Source organism: Salvelinus alpinus, chromosome 20 (genome assembly GCF_045679555.1).
Source record: "Salvelinus alpinus chromosome 20, SLU_Salpinus.1, whole genome shotgun sequence".
NCBI classification, from domain to species: Eukaryota; Metazoa; Chordata; class Actinopteri; order Salmoniformes; family Salmonidae; genus Salvelinus; species Salvelinus alpinus.
Genome location: NC_092105.1, coordinates 14,992,503 through 15,015,021, shown reverse-complemented (window position 1 = coordinate 15,015,021; position 22,519 = coordinate 14,992,503). Strand labels below are relative to the sequence as shown.

Genomic DNA, 22,519 nt, shown 5'->3' with positions numbered 1-22,519 from the left:
AATGTTCAGTGATCAACTAGAAATGCCTTGGAGATTGACCGGTCAATCACGATCGACCGGTTGGTGACCACTGATCTACAAATGTGGGCACAATCAGGATGTGGACACAATCAGGACAAAGGACGTATGTTAGCACCAGGTATAAACGTGGCTTCTGAATCTCACTTCTAAACAGGTCATTAACATTAACATTTACATTTACATTTAAGTCATTTAGCAGACGCTCTTATCCAGAGCGACTTACAAGTTGGTGCATTCACCTTATGATATCCAGTGGAACAACCACTTTACAATAGTGCATCTAACTATTTTAAGGGGGTGGGGGGGGTGGGGGGGGGGGGGGGTTAGAAGGATTACTTTATCCTATCCTAGGTATTCCTTAAAGAGGTGGGGTTTCAGGTGTTTCCGGAAGGTGGTGATTGACTCCGCTGACCTGGCGTCGTGGGGGAGTTTGTTCCACCATTGGGGTGATTGGGGTTAACCCTTCAGCTAGACAGTGGTAGCAGACAGTCTAGTGTGTGTTTGCATCTGCTGTGCTTGGTGTCTCTGACTGAGTGAAACAGTATCAGTTACCTTGGTTGACTGGGACACATGGATTAATTAGCAGTCAGTGGCTGTGATCTTGCCCTGTACTGTTTACACCTTGAAAAGTTGGGAAAGATGTAAGAATGAAAGAAGTTATTTCATAGGAGAGATGAGAGCGATATGCACGGGTCTTCACATTGGATGCCTCTATTCTGGTGGAAAATGTTTTTGTGAAGGTGTGTGTGTGCGTGTGTGTGTGCGTGCGTGCATGTCTAATGAGAAGAACAGAGACGGGGATGGAAAAATATTTATCAGAGGAGAGAGAAGGAGAGGGCAATAAGATATTTATCAGAGGAGAGAGAAGGAGAGGGCAATAAGATATTTATCAGAGGAGAGAGAAGGAGAGGGCAATAAGATATTTATCAGAGGAGAGAGAAGGAGAGGGCAATAAGATATTTATCAGAGGAGAGAGAAGGAGAGGGCAATAAGATATTTATCAGAGGAGAGAGAAGGAGAGGGCAATAAGATATTTATCAGAGGAGAGAGAAGGAGAGGGCAATAAGATATTTATCAGAGGAGAGAGAAGGAGAGGGCAATAAGATATTTATCAGAGGAGAGAGAAGGAGAGGGCAATAAGATATTTATCAGAGGAGAGAGAAGGAGAGGGCAATAAGATATTTATCAGAGGAGAGAGAAGGAGAGGGCAATAAGATATTTATCAGAGGAGAGAGAAGGAGAGGGCAATAAGATATTTATCAGAGGAGAGAGAAGGAGAGGGCAATAAGATATTTATCAGAGGAGAGAGAAGGAGAGGGCAATAAGATATTTATCAGAGGAGAGAGAAGGAGAGGGCAATAAAATATTTATCAGAGGAGAGAGAAGGAGAGGGCAATAAGATATTTATCAGAGGAGAGAGAAGGAGAGGGCAATAAGATATTTATCAGAGGAGAGAGAAGGAGAGGGCAATAAGATATTTATCAGAGGAGAGAGAAGGAGAGGGCAATAAGATATTTATCAGAGGAGAGAGAAGGAGAGGGCAATAAGATATTTATCAGAGGAGAGAGAAGGAGAGGGCAATAAGATATTTATCAGAGGAGAGAGAAGGAGAGGGCAATAAGATATTTATCAGAGGAGAGAGAAGGAGAGGGCAATAAGATATTTATCAGAGGAGAGAGAAGGAGAGGGCAATAAGATATTTATCAGAGGAGAGAGAAGGAGAGGGCAATAAGATATTTATCAGAGGAGAGAGAAGGAGAGGGCAATAAGATATTTATCAGAGGAGAGAGAAGGAGAGGGCAATAAGATATTTATCAGAGGAGAGAGAAGGAGAGGGCAATAAGATATTTATCAGAGGAGAGAGAAGGAGAGGGCAATAAGATATTTATCAGAGGAGAGAGAAGGAGAGGGCAATAAGATATTTATCAGAGGAGAGAGAAGGAGAGGGCAATAAGATATTTATCAGAGGAGCGAGAAGGAGAGGGCAATAAGATATTTATCAGAGGAGAGAGAAGGAGAGGGCAATAAGATATTTATCAGAGGAGAGAGAAGGAGAGGGCAATAAGATATTTATCAGAGGAGAGAGAAGGAGAGGGCAATAAGATATTTATCAGAGGAGAGAGAAGGAGAGGGCAATAAGATATTTATCAGAGGAGAGAGAAGGAGAGGGCAATAAGATATTTATCAGAGGAGAGAGAAGGAGAGGGCAATAAGATATTTATCAGAGGAGAGAGAAGGAGAGGGCAATAAGATATTTATCAGAGGAGAGAGAAGGAGAGGGCAATAAGATATTTATCAGAGGAGAGAGAAGGAGAGGGCAATAAGATATTTATCAGAGGAGAGAGAAGGAGAGGGCAATAAGATATTTATCAGAGGAGAGAGAAGGAGAGGGCAATAAGATATTTATCAGAGGAGAGAGAAGGAGAGGGCAATAAGATATTTATCAGAGGAGAGAGAAGGAGAGGGCAATAAGATATTTATCAGAGGAGAGAGAAGGAGAGGGCAATAAGATATTTATCAGAGGAGAGAGAAGGAGAGGGCAATAAGATATTTATCAGAGGAGAGAGAAGGAGAGGGCAATAAGATATTTATCAGAGGAGAGAGAAGGAGAGGGCAATAAGATATTTATCAGAGGAGAGAGAAGGAGAGGGCAATAAGATATTTATCAGAGGAGAGAGAAGGAGAGGGCAATAAGATATTTATCAGAGGAGAGAGAAGGAGAGGGCAATAAGATATTTATCAGAGGAGAGAGAAGGAGAGGGCAATAAGATATTTATCAGAGGAGAGAGAAGGAGAGGGCAATAAGATATTTATCAGAGGAGAGAGAAGGAGAGGGCAATAAGATATTTATCAGAGGAGAGAGAAGGAGAGGGCAATAAGATATTTATCAGAGGAGAGAGAAGGAGAGGGCAATAAGATATTTATCAGAGGAGAGAGAAGGAGAGGGCAATAAGATATTTATCAGAGGAGAGAGAAGGAGAGGGCAATAAGATATTTATCAGAGGAGAGAGAAGGAGAGGGCAATAAGATATTTATCAGAGGAGAGAGAAGGAGAGGGCAATAAGATATTTATCAGAGGAGAGAGAAGGAGAGGGCAATAAGATATTTATCAGAGGAGAGAGAAGGAGAGGGCAATAAGATTGCATCGGTTTAGGAACTAAAGCAGCAAAGCGCTTTCTTAATGCCACTGCGTTTTCCATTGACTTATTCAATATCGCTCCCTCTTTCTGTCTCTGTTCAATTACTTGCAGCCTGTCTCATGGGCAGTGATGTCAAGGTAAATGCTGATCTCAGTCTGTGCTGAATAACCTAATGGTCCCTATAAATTCAATGCAAAAGGTGGGTAAACGCTAGTGCAAAATAAAAAAGGTGGGTAAACACTAGCGCAAAATAAAAAAGGTGGGTAAACACTAGCGCAAAATAAAAAAAGTGGGTAAATGGCATTTAAGTGCATTTACCGTCCGCTACACTATTGTTTATGGGTCTGACATAACTGTTTGGTCTCTCTCTTAACCCTTGTGTAGTCTTAACATTCTGTATAGTCCCCTTGTCCGGAGGGTCAAAAATGACCCGCCGTCACTAAACCCCTAAAATAAAGAATTTTAAACCCCAAATCTGTTTGCATGAAGAAACAACCTGTCATTAATCACAAACTTTGTGAATATCTGGGTTTTCCCTCTTCACAATGCAGAAATACTGGATTTAATCATTGGATACCACTTGTTTTTATTACAACACAGCTGTCATAATTGTTTTCTTTACTAAAGTAGAGGTTTATTATTATTATGATTGTTAAAGGTACTGCATAGGTGTAAACACATTTTTTTGCAAGAGATAGCGCTTGTATAGCCTAAGAAAGTAGCAGAACTGTGCAGAAAGTAGTTTTGAATGCATTTTATTGAATCAACTCTAATTAGCACATGTAGGATAGTTTGCAAGTGTGTGTGCATGGACTTTGCCGATGTATTTCTCGTGTGCAGCACATAGTATTTGTTTTACAGTCCTCCTTTGGGGGACAAAATTGGCATCTCCTCCTCTTGCCTGCCCCAGCTGCAGCCTCAGGTGGATCAGGACAAGATTCAGCCCCCTGAACAGCTTTCACAAGCGAAGCAGAGGCTGCTGTGGGGGGGAGGGGCTCCCTTCTTTGAATGTGTGGGGTTACAATTGCCTTTCCCAGCTGCTCCAGGAACACCCTCCTCTTGTTCCGCTTCTCAGGCATCCAGGTAGGGTTGATCTTGTTCCATATCACGAAGGCATTGTATGAGGACACAGGTTGTCCACACCTACTATGTTGTGGTTGTAGTCCAGGATGATGGCTGGCATCCTGTCCTCACAATCACTGATCTCAGCTGTTTTGTGCAGTGTGCTCAGAAGGACCACATTCTTGTTCCTCTTTGGGATGTAAGAAACTAGAGTGGTGGTGGCGGTGAAGGCAAACTTTGATGAGAAGGCCTCTCTCCCCTTTGTTGTGAGGAGTGCAGGGGGAGCTCAGGCTTGTTCTTTAGAACTGTGACAACCATGGTGATCTTCCTCTTCAGGAGCTGCTGGCTGAGTTCAATCAGTAGCACACAATCTCAATTTCTCATTGGGTGTGTGTGTGTGTCTTTGTGGTTTTTGTGGTGTGTAAATGATTTTATAACTGCCGGGTCAAAAATGACAGTAAGACAATCTTTGTACCCCGGTGTTGTACAGCTTTCATGGAAATATGAACAAAGGTGATGTTTGACTTTTTCTAATGTTGGGGTCACTCTAGGAAAAGTAATAACATTTCAAGTTGAAAAAATATAATTTAGGGGGTTTTCTCTGCTGTTAAACAGAGTAGCGAGTCATTTTTTACACGTAAGGGTTCATTCAATTCAATGGCTTTATTGGCATGGGAAATGTGTTTACATTGCCAAAGCAAGTGAAAGAACTAAAACAAAAAACAACAAAGCAAATAAAATAAAAACAAAGACAAAAACAACCAGAAAATAACAATAAACATTACACAGATAAAAAAAATCACATTTACATTTATATTATTATGGATGTTTTCTGTTTTAGTGGATGTTTCATAATGTGTTGTGACATTGTGCAAATAGTAGAATGTACGAATAAAATAGGCAGATAAATATAGGTTATTAATATTAGTGTGGGGAGTTGGAACAGGCCGCACTGGCCTGTGCTGGCGAACTGGAGACACCGTGTGCAGGGCTGGTGCAGTATACACCGGGACGAGGAGACGCACTGGAGACCAGATGCGCTGAGCCGGCATCATCCCTCCTGGCTCAATGCCCACTCTAGCCCGGCCGATTCGAGGAGCTGCGATGTAGCGCACTGGGCTATGTGTGCGCACTGGGGACACCTTGCGCTTCCCTGTATAACACGGTGCCTGCCCAGTCACTCTCTCGCCACGGTAAGCACGGGGAGTTGGCTCAGGTCTCCTACCTGACTCTGCCACACTCCCCGTGTGCCCCCCCAAACATATTTTGGGGGGGCTGCCTCTCGGGCTTCCTTGCCAGCCGTGTTCCCTTGTATCGCCGGTTCCCTTTTCCTGCTGCCTCCTCTCTCCTGGCTGCCTCCACCTGTTCCCATGGGAGGCGATCCCTACCAGCCAGGATCTCTTCCCATGTTTAGGATCCCTTGCCGTCTAGAATGTCCTCCCAAGTCCAGGAGTCCAGACCCCTCTGCTCCTGGTTACCACGCTGCTTGGTCCTTTTTTGGTGGGTGTTTCTGTAACGATTCTCGTCTGGTGAAGGAGAAGAGGACCAAAATGCAGCGTGGTAAGTGTTCGTCATAATTTAATAGAAAACTGAACACTACACAAAATAACAACGAGGAGAAAACGAAACAGTTCTGCAAGGTGAACAGACACTAAAACAGAAAATAAACACCCACAACCAAAATGGGGAAAACACACTACCTAAGTATGATTCTCAATCAGAGACAACGATAGACAGCTGCCTCTGATTGAGAACCATACCAGGCCAAACACACAGAAATACAACAACCTAGAAAAAGAACATAGACTGCCCACCCCAACTCACGCCCTGACCAAACTAAAATAGAGACATAAAAAAGGAACTAAGGTCAGAACGTGACATGATGGCAATTTGCATATACTCCAGAATGTCATGAAGAGTGATCAGATAAATTGCAATTAATTGCAAAGTCCCTCTTTGCCATGCAAATGAGCTGAATCCCAAAAAACATTTCCACTGCATTTCAGCCTTGCCACAAAAGGACCAGCTGACATCATGTCAGTGATTATCTCGTTAACACAGGTGTGAGTGTTGACGTGGACAAGGCTGGAGATCACTCTGTCATGCTGATTGAGTTCGAATAATGGAAGCTTCAAAAGGAGGGTGGTGCTTGGAATCATTGTTCTTCCTCTGTCAAACATGGTTACCTGTAAGGAAACACGTACCGTCATCATTGCTTTGCACAAAAAGGGATTCACAGGCAAGGATATTGCTGCCAGTAAGATTGCACCTAAATCAACCATTTATCGGATCATCAAGAACTTCAAGGAGAGCGGTTCAATTGTTGTGAAGAAGTCTTCAGGGTGCCCAAGAAAGTCCAGCAAGTGCCAGGACCGTCTCCTAAAGTTGATTCAGCTGCGGGATCGGGGCACCACCAGTACAGAGCTTGCTCAGGAATGGCAGCAGGCAGGTAAGGTGTGAGTGCATCTGCACGCACAGTGAGGCGAAGACTTTTGGAGGATGGCCTGGTGTCAAGAAGGGCAGCAAAGAAGCCACTTCTCTCCTGGAAAAACATCAGGGACAGACTGATATTCTGCAAAAGGTACAGGGATTGGACTGCTGAGGATTGGGGTAAAGTCATTTTCTCTGATGAATCCCCTTTCCGATTGTTTGGGGCATCCGGGAAAATCTTGTCCGGAGAAGACAAGGTGAGCGCTACCATCAGTCCTGTGTCATGCCAACAATAAAGCAACCTGAGACCATTCATGTGTGGGGTTGCTTCTCAGCCAAGGGAGTGGGCTCACTCACAATTTTGCCTAAGAACTCAGCCATGAATAAAGAATGGTACCAACACATCCTCGGAGAGCAACTTCTCCCAACCATCCAGGAACAGTTTGGTGACGAACAATGCCTTTTCCAGCGTGATGGAGCATCTTGCCATAAGGCAAAAGTGATAACTAAGTTGCTCGGGGAACAAAACATTGATATTTTGGGTCCATGGCCAGGAAACTCCCCAAGACCTTAATCCCATTGAGAACTTGTGGTCAATCCTCAAGAGGCGGGTGGACAAAAAAAAAAAAAAAATTCTGACAAACTCCAAGCATTGATTATGCAAGACTGGGCTGCCATCAGTCAGGATGTGGCCCAGAAGTTAATTGACAGCATGCCAGGGCGGATTGCAGAGGTCTTGAAAAAGAAGGGTCAACACTGCAAATATTGACTCTTTGCATCAACTTCATGTAATTGTCAATAAAAGCCTTGACACTTATGAAATGCTTGTAATTATACTTCAGTATTCCATAGTAAAATCTGACAGAAATATGTAAAGACACTGAAGCAGCAAACTTTGTGGAAATTAATATTTGTGTCATTCTCAAAACTTTTGGCCACGACTGTATAGTGTATAAGAGGTCATACAATAAGTTTTGTACTGATTCATATGTTGATGATATAAAGAATATTTTCTGGTCTGTGGTGTGTAATGAGGAGTAACAAGACGCTGCACTTGACCCATTTATGAAATTGCTTATTCCGGTTACTAATAAGTATGCATCCATTAATAAAATGACTGTAAATACTGTTAAATCCCCTTGGATTGATGAGGAATTGACTAATTGTATGGTTGAGAGGGATGAGGCAAAAGGTATGGCAAATAAGTCTGGCAGCCCAACTGATTGGCAAACGTACTGCAAAGAATGTGACTAGACTAAATAAAAATAAAAATAAACTACACTATGCAACAAAAATTAATTATATAAAGAATGATAGTAAAAAGCTTTGGAGCACCTTAAATTACATTTTGGGAAAAAAGGCAAGGGGATCAGATGGCTCATTCATCACAATACCCACTGATATTGGCAACTTTTTAAATTACTTTTTCATTGGCAAGATAAGCAAACTTAGGTATGATATGCCAGCAACAAACGCTGACTTTACACATCCAAGTATATCTGACCAAATTATGAAAGACAAGAATTGTACTTTTGAATTCCGTAAAGTCAGAGGTGAAAAAAATATTGTTTTATATTACTGGGGATAATAGCGGACGATATGTCCACGCCTATTTGCCACGTCTTCAATTTAAGCCCACTAGAAAGTGTGTGCCCTCAAGCTAAAGTAATTCCTCTACCCAAGAATTGTAAAGCCTACTTCACTGGCTCAGACACCCGACCAATCAGCCTGTAACCAACCCTTAGTAAACTTCTGGAAAAAATTGTGCATGACCAGATACAATGCTATTTCACAGTAAACAAATTGACAACAGACTTTCAGCACGCTTATAAGGAAGGACACATAACAAGCACAGCACTTAAACAAATGACCGATGATTGGCTGAGAGAAATTGATGATACAATTATTGTGGGGGTAGTCTTGTTAGACTAGTGCAGCTTTTGACATTATTGATCATAGTCTGCTGCTGGAAAAATGTATGTGTTGTGGCTTTACACCCCCTGCTATAATGTGGATAAAGAGTTACTTGTCTAATAGAACACAGAGGGTGTTCTTTAATGGAAGTCTCTCCAACATAATCCAGGTAGAGTCAGGAATACCTCAGGGTAGCTGCTTAGGCCCCTTACTTTTTTCAATCTTTACCAATGACATGCCACTGGCTTTGAGTAAAGCCAGTGTGTCTATGTATGTGGATGACTCAACACTATACACGTCAGCTACTACAGCAACTGAAATGACTGCAACACTTAACAAAGAGCTGCAGATAGTTTCGGAATGGGTTGCAAGGAATAAGTTAGTCCTAAATATTTCCAAAACTAAAAGCATTGTACTTGGGACAAATCATTCACTAAACCCTAAACCTCAACTACATATCGTAATGAATAATGTTGAAATTGAGCAAGTTGAGGTGACTAAACTGCTTGGAGTAACCCTGGATTATAAACTGTCATGGTCAACAGTAGCTAAGATGGGGAGAAGTCTGTACATAATAAAGCGCTACTCTGCATTCTTAACAACACTATCAACGAGGCAGGTCCTACAGGCCCTAGTTTTGTCGCACCTGGACTACTGTTCAGTCTTGTGGTCAGGTGCCACAAAGAGGGACTTAGGAAAATTGCAGTTGGCTCAGAACAGGGCAGCACGGCTGGTCCTTAAAACTACACGGAGAGCTAATATTAATGACATGCATGTCAATCTCTCATGGCTCAAAGTGGAAGAGAGATTGACTTCATCACTACTTGTTTTTGTAAGAGATGTTGACTGTACCGAGCTATCTGTTTAAAATACTTGCACACAGCTCAGACACCCATGCATACCCCACAAGACATGCCACCAGAGGTCTCTTCACTGTCCCCAAGTCCAGAACAGACTATTGGAGTGGCACAGTACTACATAGAGCCATGACTACATGGAACTCTATTCCACATCAGGTAACAGATGCAAACAGTAGAATCAGATTTAAAAAACAGGTAAAAATACATATTATGGAACAACGGAGACCGTGAAGAGACACACACAAAGGTACAAACACATGCATACGCATACATTGTGATATTGTTGCATGGTGGTATTACATTTTTAGTTTTGTAGATATGTAGTGGTGTCATAATGTTATATGATGTACTGTTTTATCTTTTGTTTTAAATGTAATGTAAGTACTTTAATATGTTTGGAGCCCAAACCTTTAGTTAACTAGGCAAGTCTGTTAAGAACAAATTCTTATTTACAATGACGGGCTAATGGGGATCCCTAATAAATACAAATACACTGCGGTATTTCACCTAACAGACATGGGAGTTTGTCAAAATTAGATGTGTGTTTGAATTCTGTGGGTTTGTGTAATTTGAGGGAAATGTGTTTCTCTTATATGGTCGTACATTTGGCAGGAGGTTAGAAAGTGAAGATCGGTTTCCACCTAATTTTGTAGCCAGTGGCCACATATCCTGTTATCTCTTGAGAGCCAGGTCAGCCAACTTCTCTCAATAACACAGCTATGCTCACCGAGTCTGTACATAGTCCAGGCTTTTCTCAGTTTTGGGTCAGTCACAGTGGTCAGGTGTTCTGCACTGTGTACTCTCTGTTTAGAACAAGGTAGCGTTCCAACTTGCTCTGTGTTTTGGTAGATTTTTTCCAATGTGTTAAGTAGTTCTCTCTTAGTTCTCCCATAATTTGGTTGGGTCTAATTGTGTTGCTGTCCTGGGGCTCTGTGGCATCTATTTGTAAACAGAGCCCCAGAACCAGCTGGCTGAGGGGACTTGACTCGGTTAATCTATTTGCAGGTTAAGGCTTTGTCATGGAATGTTTTGGCATCGCTCTCCTTATGGTGGTTGTAGTGTTTAAAGGCTCTTTTCTGGATTTTATCATTAGTGGGTATAGTCCTAATTCTGCTCTGCATGAGTTATTTGGGATTTTGCATTGTACTTTGAGTATATGTGTGTAGAATTCTACATGCAAAGTCTCAATAGGGTGTTTGTCCCATTTTGTGAATTCTTGGTTGGTGAGCATACCACAGACTTCACAACCATAGAGGGCAATGGGTTCTATAACTGATTGGATATTTTTTTATCTAGATCCTAATTGGGATGCCAAATGTTATGTTCCTTTTGATGGCGTAGAAGGCCCTTCTTGTCTCTCAGATTGTTCACAGCCTTGTGGAAGTTACCCGTGGTTGTAACGTCAATGCAGGGAGTCAGGAAGCAGGTGCAGTTAGTGAGGTTAATATTAATGAACATAGAATGATACAAAACAAGAGAAACATCTGAAAAGGAAACATAACCAATACAACAGTTGAAGTCGGAAGTTTACATACACTTAGGTTGGAGTCATTAAAACTAGTTTTTCAACCACTCCACAAATGTCTTGTTAGCAAACTATAGTTTTGGCAAGTCGGTTAGGACATCTACTTTCTGCCTAACACAAGTAATTTTTCCAACAATTGTTTACAGACAGATTATTTCACTTATAATTCACTGTATCACAATTCCAGTGGGTTAGAAATGTACATACACTAATGTAACGGATGTGAAATGGCTAGCTAGTTAGCGGGTACGCGCTAGTAGCGTTTCAGTCAGTTACGTCACTTGCTCTGAAACCTAGATGTAGTGTTGCCCCTTGCTCTGCAAGGGCCGCGGCTTTTGTGGAGCGATGGGTAACGACGCTTCGTGGGTGTCAGTTGTTGATGTGTGCAGAGGGTCCCTGGTTCGCGCCCGAGGTCGGGGCGAGGGGACGGTTTAAAGATATACTGTTACATTGGTACCGTGACCCGGATCACTGGTTGCTGCGGAAAAGGAGGAGGTTGAAAGGGGGGTGAGTGTAACGGATGTGAAATGGCTAGCTAGTTAGCGGGTACGCGCTAGTAGCGTTTCAATCAGTTACGTCACTTGCTCTGAAACCTAGATGTAGTGTTGCCCCTTGCTCTGCAAGGGCTGCGGCTTTTGTGGAGCGATGGGTAACGACGCTTCGTGGGTGTCAGTTGTTGATGTGTGCAGAGGGTCCCTGGTTCGCGCCCGAGGTCGGGGCGAGGGGACGGTTTAAAGATATACTGTTACACTAAGTTGACTGTGCCTTTTAACAGCTTGGACAAATCCAGAAAATTATGTCATGGCTTTAGGAGCTTCTGATAGGCTAATTGACATAATTTGAGTCAATTGGAGGTGTACCTGTGGATGTATTTCAAGGCCTACCTTCAAACTCAGTGCCTCTTTGATTGACATCATGGGAAAATCAAAAGAAATCGGCCAAGACCTCAGAAAACAATTGTAGACCTCCACAAGTCTGGTTCATCCTTGGGAGCAATTTTCAAATGCCTGAAGGTACCATGTTCATCTGTACAAACAATAGTACGCAAGTATAAACACCATGGGACCACGCAGCCGTCATACCGCTCAGGAAGGAGAAGCATTCTGTTTCCTAGAGATGAACGTACTTTGGTGCGAGAAGTGCAAATCAATCCCAGAACAACAGCAAAGGACCTTGTGAAGATGCTGGAGGAAACAGGTACAAAGGTATCTATATCCACAGTAAAACAAGTCCTACATCAACATAATCTGAAAGGCTGCTCAGCAAGGACGAAGCCCCTGCTCCAAAACCGCCATAAAAAAGCCAGACTACAGTTTGCAACTGCACATGGGGACAAAGATCGTACTTTTTGGAGAAATGTCCTCTGGTCTGATGAAACAAAAATAGAACTGTTTGGCCATAATCACCATCGTTATGTTTGGATGAAAAAGGGGGAGGCTTGCAAGCCGAAGAACACCATCCCAACCGTGAAGCACGGGGGTGGCAGCATCATGTCGTGGGGGTGCTTTGCTGCAGGAGAGACTGGTGCACTTCATAAAATAGATGGCATCATGAGGTACAAAAATTATGTGGATATATTGAAGCAACATCTCAACACATCAGTCAGGAAATTAAATTTTGTTTGCAAATGGGTCTTCCAAATGGACAATGACCCCAAGCATACTTCCAAAGTTGTGGCAAAATGGCCTAAGGACAACAAAGTCAAGGTATTGGAGTGGCCATCACAAAGCCCTGACCTCAATCCTATAGAAAATTTGTGGGCAGAACTGAAAAAGCCTGTGCGAGCAAGGAGGCCTACAAACCTGACTCAGTTACACCAGCTCTGTCAGGAGGAATGGGCCAAAATTCACCCAACTTATTGTGGGAAGCTTGTGGAAGGCTACCCGAAACCTTTGACCCAAGTTAAACAATTTAAAGGCAATGCTACCAAATACTAATTGAGTGTATGTAAACTTCTGACCCACTGGGAATGTGATGAAATAAATTAAAGCTGAAATAAATCATTCTCTCTACTATTATTCTGACATTTTACATTCTTAAAATAAAGTGGTGATCCTAACTGACATAAGACAAGGAATTTTTACTAGGATTAAATGTCGGGAATTGTGAAAAACTGAGTTTAAATGTATTTGGCTAAGGTGTATGTAAACTTCCGACTTCAACTGTACCTAATAACTGATAACAAAATAGTGCTATATAAAGGGTAAGTAATCAGGAATTAATGAAGTCCAGGTGTGACTGATGATGAGACGCAGGTGTCCGTAAAGATGGGTTGCCAGGACCGGTGCTTAGTAGACCGATGACGTCGAGCGCCAGGGAGCGGGAGTAGACGTGACTGTGGTGTTGATGTTTAGGCCAAGGTAGGTATAATTATTTGTGTGCTCTAGGGCATCGGTGTCTAGATAGAATTTGTATTTGTTGTCCTGGCAACTGGAACTTTTTTGGAACACCATTATTATTGTTTGACTGAGATTTACTGTCAGGGCCCAGGTCTGACAGAATCTGTGAGGAAGATCTGGGTGCTGCTGTAGGCCCTCCTTGGTTGGTGACAGAAGCACCAGATCATCTGCAAACAGTAGATATTTGATTTCAGTCTAGCAGGGTGAGGCCGGGTGCTGCAGAATGTTCTAGTGCTCTCGCCAAATCATTGATATAAATGTTGAATAGGGTGGGGTTCAAGATGCATTCCTTTGGGAAGAAATCTGTGTGTTTATTGCCAATTCTGATTGCACACGTATTATCTGTTAAGATTTCATAATATCGTAGGTTTTCTCCCCAACACCGCTTTCCATCAGTTTATACAGCAGGCCCTCTGCAAAATTTAGTCAAATACTTTTTTGAAATCAATAAAGCATGAGAAGACTTTGCTTTGGTTTTGGTTTGTTTGTCAGTTAGAGTCGGCGAGGTGAATACGTGGTCTGTTGTACGGTATTTTAGTAAGAAGACAATTTGACATTTGCTCAGGACATTGTTTTCACTGAGGAAATGTTGGAGTCTGCTGTTGATGATATCAAATCAAATCAAATTTATATAGCCCTTACATCAGCTGATATCTCAAAGTGCTGTACAGAAACCCAGCCTAAAACCCCAAACAGCAAGCAATGCAGGTGTAGAACCACGGTGGCTAGGAAAAACTCCATAGAAAGGCCAAAACCTAGGAAGAAACCTAGAGAGGAACCAGGCTATGAGGGGTGGCCAGTCCTCTTCTGGCTGTTCCGGGTGGAGATTATAACAGAACATGGCCAACATGTTCAAATGTTCCTAAATGACCAGCATGGTCAAATAATAATAATCACAGTAGTTGTCGAGGGTGCAGCAAGTCAGCACCTCAGGAGTAAATGTCAGTTGGCTTTTCATAGCCGATCATTAAGAGTATCTCTACCGCTCCTGCTGTCTCTAGAGAGTTGAAAACAGCAGGTCTGGGACAGGTAGCACGTCCGGTGAACAGGTCAGGGTTCCATAGCCGCAGGCAGAACAGTTGAAAGTGGAGCAGCAGCACGGCCAGGTGGACTGGGGACAGCAAGGAGTCATCATGCCAGGTAGTCCTGAGGCATGGTCCTAGGGCTCAGGTCCGCCGAGAGAGGGAAAGAAAGAAAGAGAGAGAGAGAAAGAGAGAATTAGAGAGAGCATACTTAAATTCACACCGGAGAAGACAGGAGAAGTACTCCAGATGTAACAAACTGACCCTAGCCCCCCGACACATAAACTACTGCAGCATAAATACTGGAGGCTGAGACAGGAGGGGTCAGGAGACACTGTGGCCCCATCCGATGATTCCCCCGGACAGGGCCAAACAGGAAGGATTTAACCCCACCCACTTTGCCAAAGCACAGCCCCCACACCACTAGAGGGATATCTTCATCCACCAACTTACCATCCTGAGACAAGGCCGAGTATAGCCCACAAAGATCTCCGCCACGGCACAACCCAAGGGGGGGCGCCAACCCAGACAGGAAGATCACGTCAGTGACTCAACCCACTCAAGTGACGCACCCCTACTAGGGACGGCAAGAAAGAGCACCAGTAAGCCAGTGACTCAGCCCCTGTAATAGGCTTAGAGGCAGAGAATCCCAGTGGAGAGAGGGGAACCGGCCAGGCAGAGACAGCAAGGGCGGTTCGTTGCTCCAGAGCCTTTCCGTTCACCTTCACACTCCTGGGCCAGACTACACTCAATCATATGACCCACTGAAGAGATGAGTCTTCAGTAAAGACTTAAAGGTTGAGACCGAGTCTGCGTCTTTCACATGGGTAGGCAGACCATTCCATAAAAATGGAGCTCTATAGGAGAAAGCCCTGCCTCCAGCTGTTTTCTTAGAAATTCTAGGGACAATTAGGAGGCCTGCGTCTTGTGACCGTAGCGTACGTGTAGGTATGTACGGCAGGACCAAATCGGAAAGATAGGTAGGAGCAAGCCCATGTAATGCTTTGTAGGTTAGCAGTAAAACCTTGAAATCAGTCCTTGCCTTAACAGGAAGCCAGTGTAGGGAGGCTAGCACTGGAGTAATACCATCAACATATATATACACTGCTCAAAAAAATAAAGGGAACACTTAAACAACACAATGTAACTCCAAGTCAATTACACTTCTGTGAAATCAAACTGTCCACTTAGGAAGCAACACTGATTGACAATACATTTCACATGCTGTTGTGCAAATGGAATAGACAACAGGTGGAAATTATAGGCAATTAGCAAGACACCCCCAATAAAGGAGTGGTTCTGCAGGTGGTGACCACAGACCACTTCTCAGTTCCTATGCTTCCTGGCTGATGTTTTGGTCACTTTTGAATGCTGGCGCTGCTTTCACTCTAGTGGTAGCATGAGACGGAGTCTACAACCCACACAAGTGGCTCAGGTAGTGCAGCTCATCCAGGATGGCACATCAATGCGAGCTGTGGCAAGAAGGTTTGCTGTGTCTGTCAGCGTAGTGTCCAGAGCATGGAGGCGCTACCAGGAGACAGGCCAGTACATCAGGAGACGTGGAGGAGGCCGTAGGAGGGCAACAACCCAGCAGCAGGACCGCTACCTCTACCGCTATTTTCTACATTGTAGAATAAAAGTGAAGACATCAAAACTATGAAATAACACATATGCAATCATGTAGTAACCAAAAAAGTGTTAAACAAATCAAAATATATTTTATATTTGAGATTCTTCAAATAGCCACCATTTGCCTTGATAACAGCTTTGCACAATCTATCATGTATATGCTTTTGCTCTTGTCCAAAAAGGTTGGAGAAGTGGTTTATCCATAGTTCTCCATTTTGCATAGCTAGTTCTTTGTGCTGTTATTCTCTCTCTCTTTCTCTTTCCACACTGGGTTCCCTTACTCATTCCACCACTACAGCCTCCATTTTGACACTTTCTCAGCAACGTTAATTCAGTCGACTTAATTGGGTGGTAATAATTCAGAGGTTTATCGTTGGCTCAAGTTTGCAAGTTCACCTTTGGTATACACTGTATAGGGAGAACAGCAGCTATACGGTTAAAATTCCTCTCTCTTCCTCTCTCACTGCTGCTGCTGTACTTACTGGATGGAAAAGAACCCCAGGCACACATGAACATTCCATTAGAAGAAAAAACACTACTTCAGTCAGGCCTGTTTCTGTGGGTTGGATGTTGGGATAAACGACATTAAGCCACTACGGGCCAGTTTCCGATCGGAACGTTTGGCTCGCGGCCCCAACTGCGCTCCCTGTATCTGTGTGTTTGTGGTGTGTGTTGCCATTAGACGGGTCAGAACGCGAGAGCGAAGGGGACACCATGGCTTCTCAACGGCTTTATCTGAGGTTGGTAGGGCTCACCGCTCTGCTCACATTGCTGGCCCTCGCAGGTGAGGTAACTCTCGCTTTCTCTTCCTGTCTACCTCTCTCTCTAGCTCCTTTCTTTCAACGATCGTTCTGTCTCCATCTCCTCCCATCTATCATTCTGTCCCCCCAAACCTCCTACTATGCTAGATAATTTGATTTCACCCATATGGAACCAAACTTAGATTAACAAAGCTTCTGAAGCAACATCTGATACACTGAAGTGTTAATTCATATAGGTATGTAAGAACTTCAAGTTTGAAGGTTGATGGTATGTTTTATTAAGTTTTATGGGGTATTTGAATTATCTAAGGTGAGTGCTGAGTTATTTTTGCATAATGCATGAATGCGTAACACATTTCTTTCTCTTGTGTGATTGTGGAATCTAGCTTTAAATAAATACTTATTCATGTTACTATACTAGAACTAGTTAACATGTTAATACAAGGGTGTGTATGGTCAGATCAGGTCAGATGAAGTGAGAAGGAACAGTCCTATGACACACATATAGGAGGCAGGGCCATGACTACACCACTGAGAGGAACCAATTAATTTCCTGACTTAGCAGCAGAGATGGATTGGCTGTCTAGATGTGCAAGGAGTTGACTCCTCCTAGTAGGAGGGTATAAATATAGGTGCTTGTGTAAACATTTCTCTGTCTTTGCAGCTGTTTGACCCAGTGGGGAATAAACTTTCCTGCTGAAAGGTGAATTTGTCTCCCATTGTCTGTTGGAAAGCAGACTGAACCAGGTCTTCCTCTAGGATTTTGCCTGTGCTTGGCTCTATTCCATGAATTTTTTATCTTAAACAAACTAACTTGTCCTTGCCGATGAGGAGCATATCCATAACATGATGCAGCCACCGCTATGCTTGAACATATGAAGAGTGGTACTCAGTAATGTGCTGTGTTGGATTTGCCCAAAACATAATGCTTTGTATTCAGGATAAAATGTTAAATTCTTTGCAGTATTACTTCAGTGTCTTGTTGCAAACAGGATGCATGTTTTTGAATATTTTTATTCTGTATAGACTTCCTTCTTTTCACTCTGTCATTTAGGTTAGTATCGTGGAGTAACTATAATGTTGATCCATCCTCAGTTTTCTCCCATCACAGCCATCAAACTCTGTAACTGTTTTAAAATCAACATTGGCCTCATGGTGAAATCCCTGAGCAGTTTCCTTCCTCTCCTGGAACTGAGTTAGGATGGACGTCTGTATCTTTGTAGTGACTGAGTGTATTGATACACCATCCAAAGCGTAATTAATAACTTCACCATGCTCGAAGGGATATTCAGTGTCTGCTTTTTTTTGTTATCTACCAATAGGTGCCCTTCTTTGCGAGGTATTGAAAACCTCCCTGATCTTCATTCACAGCTCGACTGAGGGACCTTACAGATAATTATATGTGTGGGGTACTGAGATGGGATAGTCATTTAAAAATAATGTTAACCACAATTATTGCACACAGAGCAAGTCCATGCAACTTATGTGACTTGTTAAGCACATTTTTACTCCTGACTGTATTTATGCTCGCCATGACAAAGGGGTTGAATACTTATTGACTCAAGACAGTTCAGCTTTACATTTTGTACTCATTTCTAAAAATGTCTAAAAACTCAATTCCACTTTGGCATTGTGGGGCATTGTGTGTAGATCAATGGAACAAAATCTAAATTTAATCAATTTTAAATTCAGGCTGTAACACAACAAAATATGGAAAAAGTTAGTGTGTGAATACTTTCTGAAGACACTGTATATTCTAAAACAGGAGACAAGCCACAATGGACTTAATGTGTCACTGAAAACTAGCTGGCCATGGAAATTCCATTAATCCCTTTCACCTCAAAAGGCTTTTCTAGCTGTCTCTTTACCACAATTTTGATGAGCGAGAAGGGTTGCCTAGACAGGGAAGAAGAGAGAAAGAGGGAGAGCGAGGTAGTTACAGAAAGCAGACCAGGCAGATCTCTCAGTGGAAAGTCTCATTCATCATTCATGTAAATGTGAGGCAGCAAATAGCAAACACCCCTCCTCCTCTCTAGACAGACTGCTACTGTAGGCGGGAAAAAAAAGTTTAGTGGGGAAATTGATAATTTGCAACTTAGACTCCTGCAAACCATTTCCTATAACCTCATTCATGTGCTCCACTTCTGGCTGTTTGTGTGTGTGTGCGTGTGTGTGCTAAGCCTCTACTGAATGAGCTGGGATTTATCACACCACAATCTAACTTTATAATCACAATGGACTTACACTACAGTAGTCTCCTCTCCCTTGCTAAAGGGATTCTAGGCTATACATTAACCCACATTAACCCCACTAAGTGTCCTATTGACTCTCTTTATCAGATGTTTCCAGTGAGAGCAGCCTTCACAAGATCCTGAAGAAAAGAGATGGTAATATTGACAGATGGCTTTTACATACACACATTAAACACTGCACTTACTTTACATAATCCTGCCATTACAAGTCTCCTCTCTGCCTCCCCCCAGTGGTGGGTGACGGTAGCGCTTCCTCTAAGTACAGGGTGGCTGTTGCTCCCGCCAAGGCCAAAGAGTTCCTGGCCAAGCTACGGCGGCCCAAGAGGAACATCTGGGACCGCAGCAGGCCAGATGTGCAGCAGTGGATCATGCAGTTCATGTACATGGGCTTCGATGAGACGGTGAGTGGGCCAAGAGGGTTGAATAATAAATAATAATAATAATTTGGCAGGTGCTTATATTTGCTGTATTTCACACATGTACATGTGTGTAATTGTGTGAAATGGGAATGTGTTTTTTTTTGCATTTTCCAACTCCCCCTGAAACAGTGAAGAGAGGGGTCACGGAATGGGGTAGGGTCTTGAGTTTAATCTGACACTGTGACCTAACCCTACTATGGGCCATTATCATAGTATTGCATATGTTATATGATTAGGTCACAAGGTTGTAAAAACTCTTGGCCCCAGATATGGGATAGGGTAAACAGTACTACGATCCGTAGAAGTATAGGCCTACGAGAAACAATCCACAGCTACATGGGGGAGAACAGCCATTATACAAAGCACTAAGATCTAAAGCATCTATGTGAGAAAAATGAATATTATGGCAAAATGCCAGTGTACAAAGTCAAATCAAATCTATTCATCTCATATACAGTTCCAGCGAAATGCCTATATGCTAGCCCCCTCAACAATGCAGTATATTAATCAATAATAGTAGTAGAAGAGGTAGCATAGTAATAATGGACTGTACTTACACACACAGTCAACAGTGCTGTTCAATTGTATTCTATTGATTCTACTACCCTGTGTGTGTGTGTGTGTGTGTGTGTGTGTGTGTGTGTGTGTGTGTGTGTGTGTGTGTGTGTGTGTGTGTGTGTGTGTGTGTGTGTGTGTGTGAGTGAGCAAGAGGGTTGGATGTGTGGTTAGTCAGTGCAAATCATTTGTAAGGTCTAGGTAGTCTCTAAGGTGCAAATTGTCTCTAAGGTACAGGTCTGTGCAGTAAAGCCATACTGCCCAGTCATAGGCTAGAGCATACACTACGTATGCATACACTACGATGACCAACCTGTGCAATGGAACACTTTCAACAACTAGGCAACACTGCAAACACAAACTACATCGCTATGTCACATGAGATGACGCTGGAGAGGCGAAGCAGGTACGGGGAGTAAAACATTTAATAACAACAACTAGGCAACACTGCAAACACAAACTACATCGCTATGTCACATGAGATGACGCTGGAGAGGCGAAGCAGGTACGGGGAGTAAAACATTTAATAAAGACGGATGTGGAATGAGACAGGAACAGCGTCAGTAAACTAATACTAAAGACAAAAACGATACAATGCAGCAGCGGGGAACAAAGCTGGGGAACTGACAAATATAGGGGAGGAAATGAACAGGTGATAAGTGAGTCCAGGTGAGTCCAATAACGCTGATGCGCGTGACGAGGAATGGCAGGTGTGCGTGATGGATGACAGGAGTGCGCGATGCAGGGCAACCTGGCGCCCTCAAGCGCCAGGGGGAGGGAAGAGCGGGAGCAGACGTGACACGCTATACAAAACATAAAAAGGGTGGGTGGGAGGGATAATGCCCAGGCTAATTTGTTGTCGTTATCAGACTAGATAAAAGCAGATGGATGTTTCTGCCACAGCAGGACCTAGAGACTCTATTCAAAGAAGATAATTATTCTCCACCACTATGGACATCACTGTGCCTGACACACCTTGAATACACACACGCACGCACACACTTTCAAGCTTTTTTTCCTCTCTAGCTATGTTTCTTCCAGATCAATGATTCCAATGGAGATCTTTAGAAACACCAGGAACAGGGAGAAAATCTTTGGCAAAAACAAATCAGAAAGAATGACAGAGAGTGGGGGAGACGAAACTGAGAGACAGACCGAGAGAGAGAAGTATTGAGAAGTAGAGGTTATGAATAAAGTAAAGGAAGGAGAAAGTTGTTTGCTCCTCAGTTTTGTAGACAGTTGACAGCTCCTGTAGACAGCTGACAGCTCCTGTAGACAGTTGACAGCTCCTGTAGACAGCTGACAGCTCCTGTAGGTCAATCAGTAGGATTGCTTTAATGACTTCCTGGGTATGTGTCATTTCCTGTTGCCTGAACCTGCCTCTCTTGCTGTTGGATCCGACAGCCTCTGCATTTTAAACCATGTTGGTCTATACTCTATGCATACCAGCTGTCCTGTTCAAATCATCTCCAAAACATCTGCTGACTAGCAAATCAACCCCATAGCCCCTTACCCCTTATCTCCTTACCCCCTAGCTCCTAAACCCTTACCCCTAACTCCTTACCCCCTAGTCCCTTACCCCCTAGCTCCTACCCCCTTACTCCCTAGCTCCTACTCCCTTAACCCCTAGCTCCTACTCCCTTACCCCCTAGCTCCTACCTCCTTACCCCCTAGCTCCTCTCCTTTACCCGCTAAGCAATCCAGTAGATCTGAAAGGATCTGATGGGTATGAGCAACAAGTTGATTGCATAACCCTGCTCTCTAATGAGCGGAGTGGAAATGTTACAATATTTCTTGCACATTTCCAATGTTTCAGATCTTTTGAGTTGGGCTAAAGTTGAGAGGTTGTGGTCATGTTTTTCCCCTCCCCAGAGACTGGAGACAGACCTGTCCTACTGGATGGACCACGCGCGGTCCAGCGATCAGGGTCGCCAGCACCATTATGACGAGAACTCTCCCATTGGACCCAGAGACAGAGGAGCACACCGTCACGGAGCCGACGTCAACTACGACTACTACTAACTGCACATGCTGTCTCACTCCCTCTCACATAGTGTAAGACTAACCTCTCTCTTCCTTCACTACTTCTAACCCCAGCCCCCTCTCTATTTCCCCCTCATATAGTGTGCAACTTCCTTTCTTTCTTTGTATACAGTTTACTTTCCGTTAATCAACACCTCAACAAACATTTTTGGGTGTGCATCAGCTCATGCTTTTCACTCGTTTCTAACCCATCCCTTAGGGCCAAGACATCCTGTGGCGTGGCACAGGGTTGGATAATGGGACCTTTGTTATTCCTAATCTATATCAATGACCTTGCTGCTGTGTCTTCTACCGTACTTCCCGTTCTCTTTGCTGAGGATACCAATTAGATTTTATCACACAATAATTTTTATTCACTAATTAACGAAGCCAACTCAGGCATGGACAGATTTTCTGAATGGTTCCAGATAAACAAATTATCTTTAAATGTAAAAAAATCTAACTTTATTTTGTTCACTAGTAAAAATAAAAAATATGGTTAAAAAAA

The 22,519-nt window shown here is 43.1% G+C and overlaps 1 protein-coding gene across 1 annotated transcript; it reads left to right on the top strand.

Moving 5' to 3' along the window:
* The first annotated feature begins 16,539 nt into the window (after positions 1-16,539).
* On the top strand, positions 16,540-22,519 carry ecrg4a (ECRG4 augurin precursor a). Its single transcript, XM_071354623.1, has 4 exons — positions 16,540-16,786; positions 19,103-19,150; positions 19,247-19,416; positions 21,862-22,519. Exons 1-4 carry the CDS (start codon positions 16,717-16,719, stop codon positions 22,009-22,011), a joined length of 438 nt encoding a protein of 145 aa, XP_071210724.1. The 5' UTR covers positions 16,540-16,716; the 3' UTR covers positions 22,012-22,519.

Coding starts and splice junctions, on each gene's coding strand:
- ecrg4a (XM_071354623.1), top strand. CDS start 16,717: ATGGCTTCTCAACGGCTTTATCTGAGGTTGGTAGGGCTCACCGCTCTG. Junction 19,151..19,246: donor GATCCTGAAGAAAAGAGATG/GTAATATTGACA, acceptor GCCTCCCCCCAG/TGGTGGGTGACGGTAGCGCT. Junction 19,417..21,861: donor ACATGGGCTTCGATGAGACG/GTGAGTGGGCCA, acceptor TCCCCTCCCCAG/AGACTGGAGACAGACCTGTC.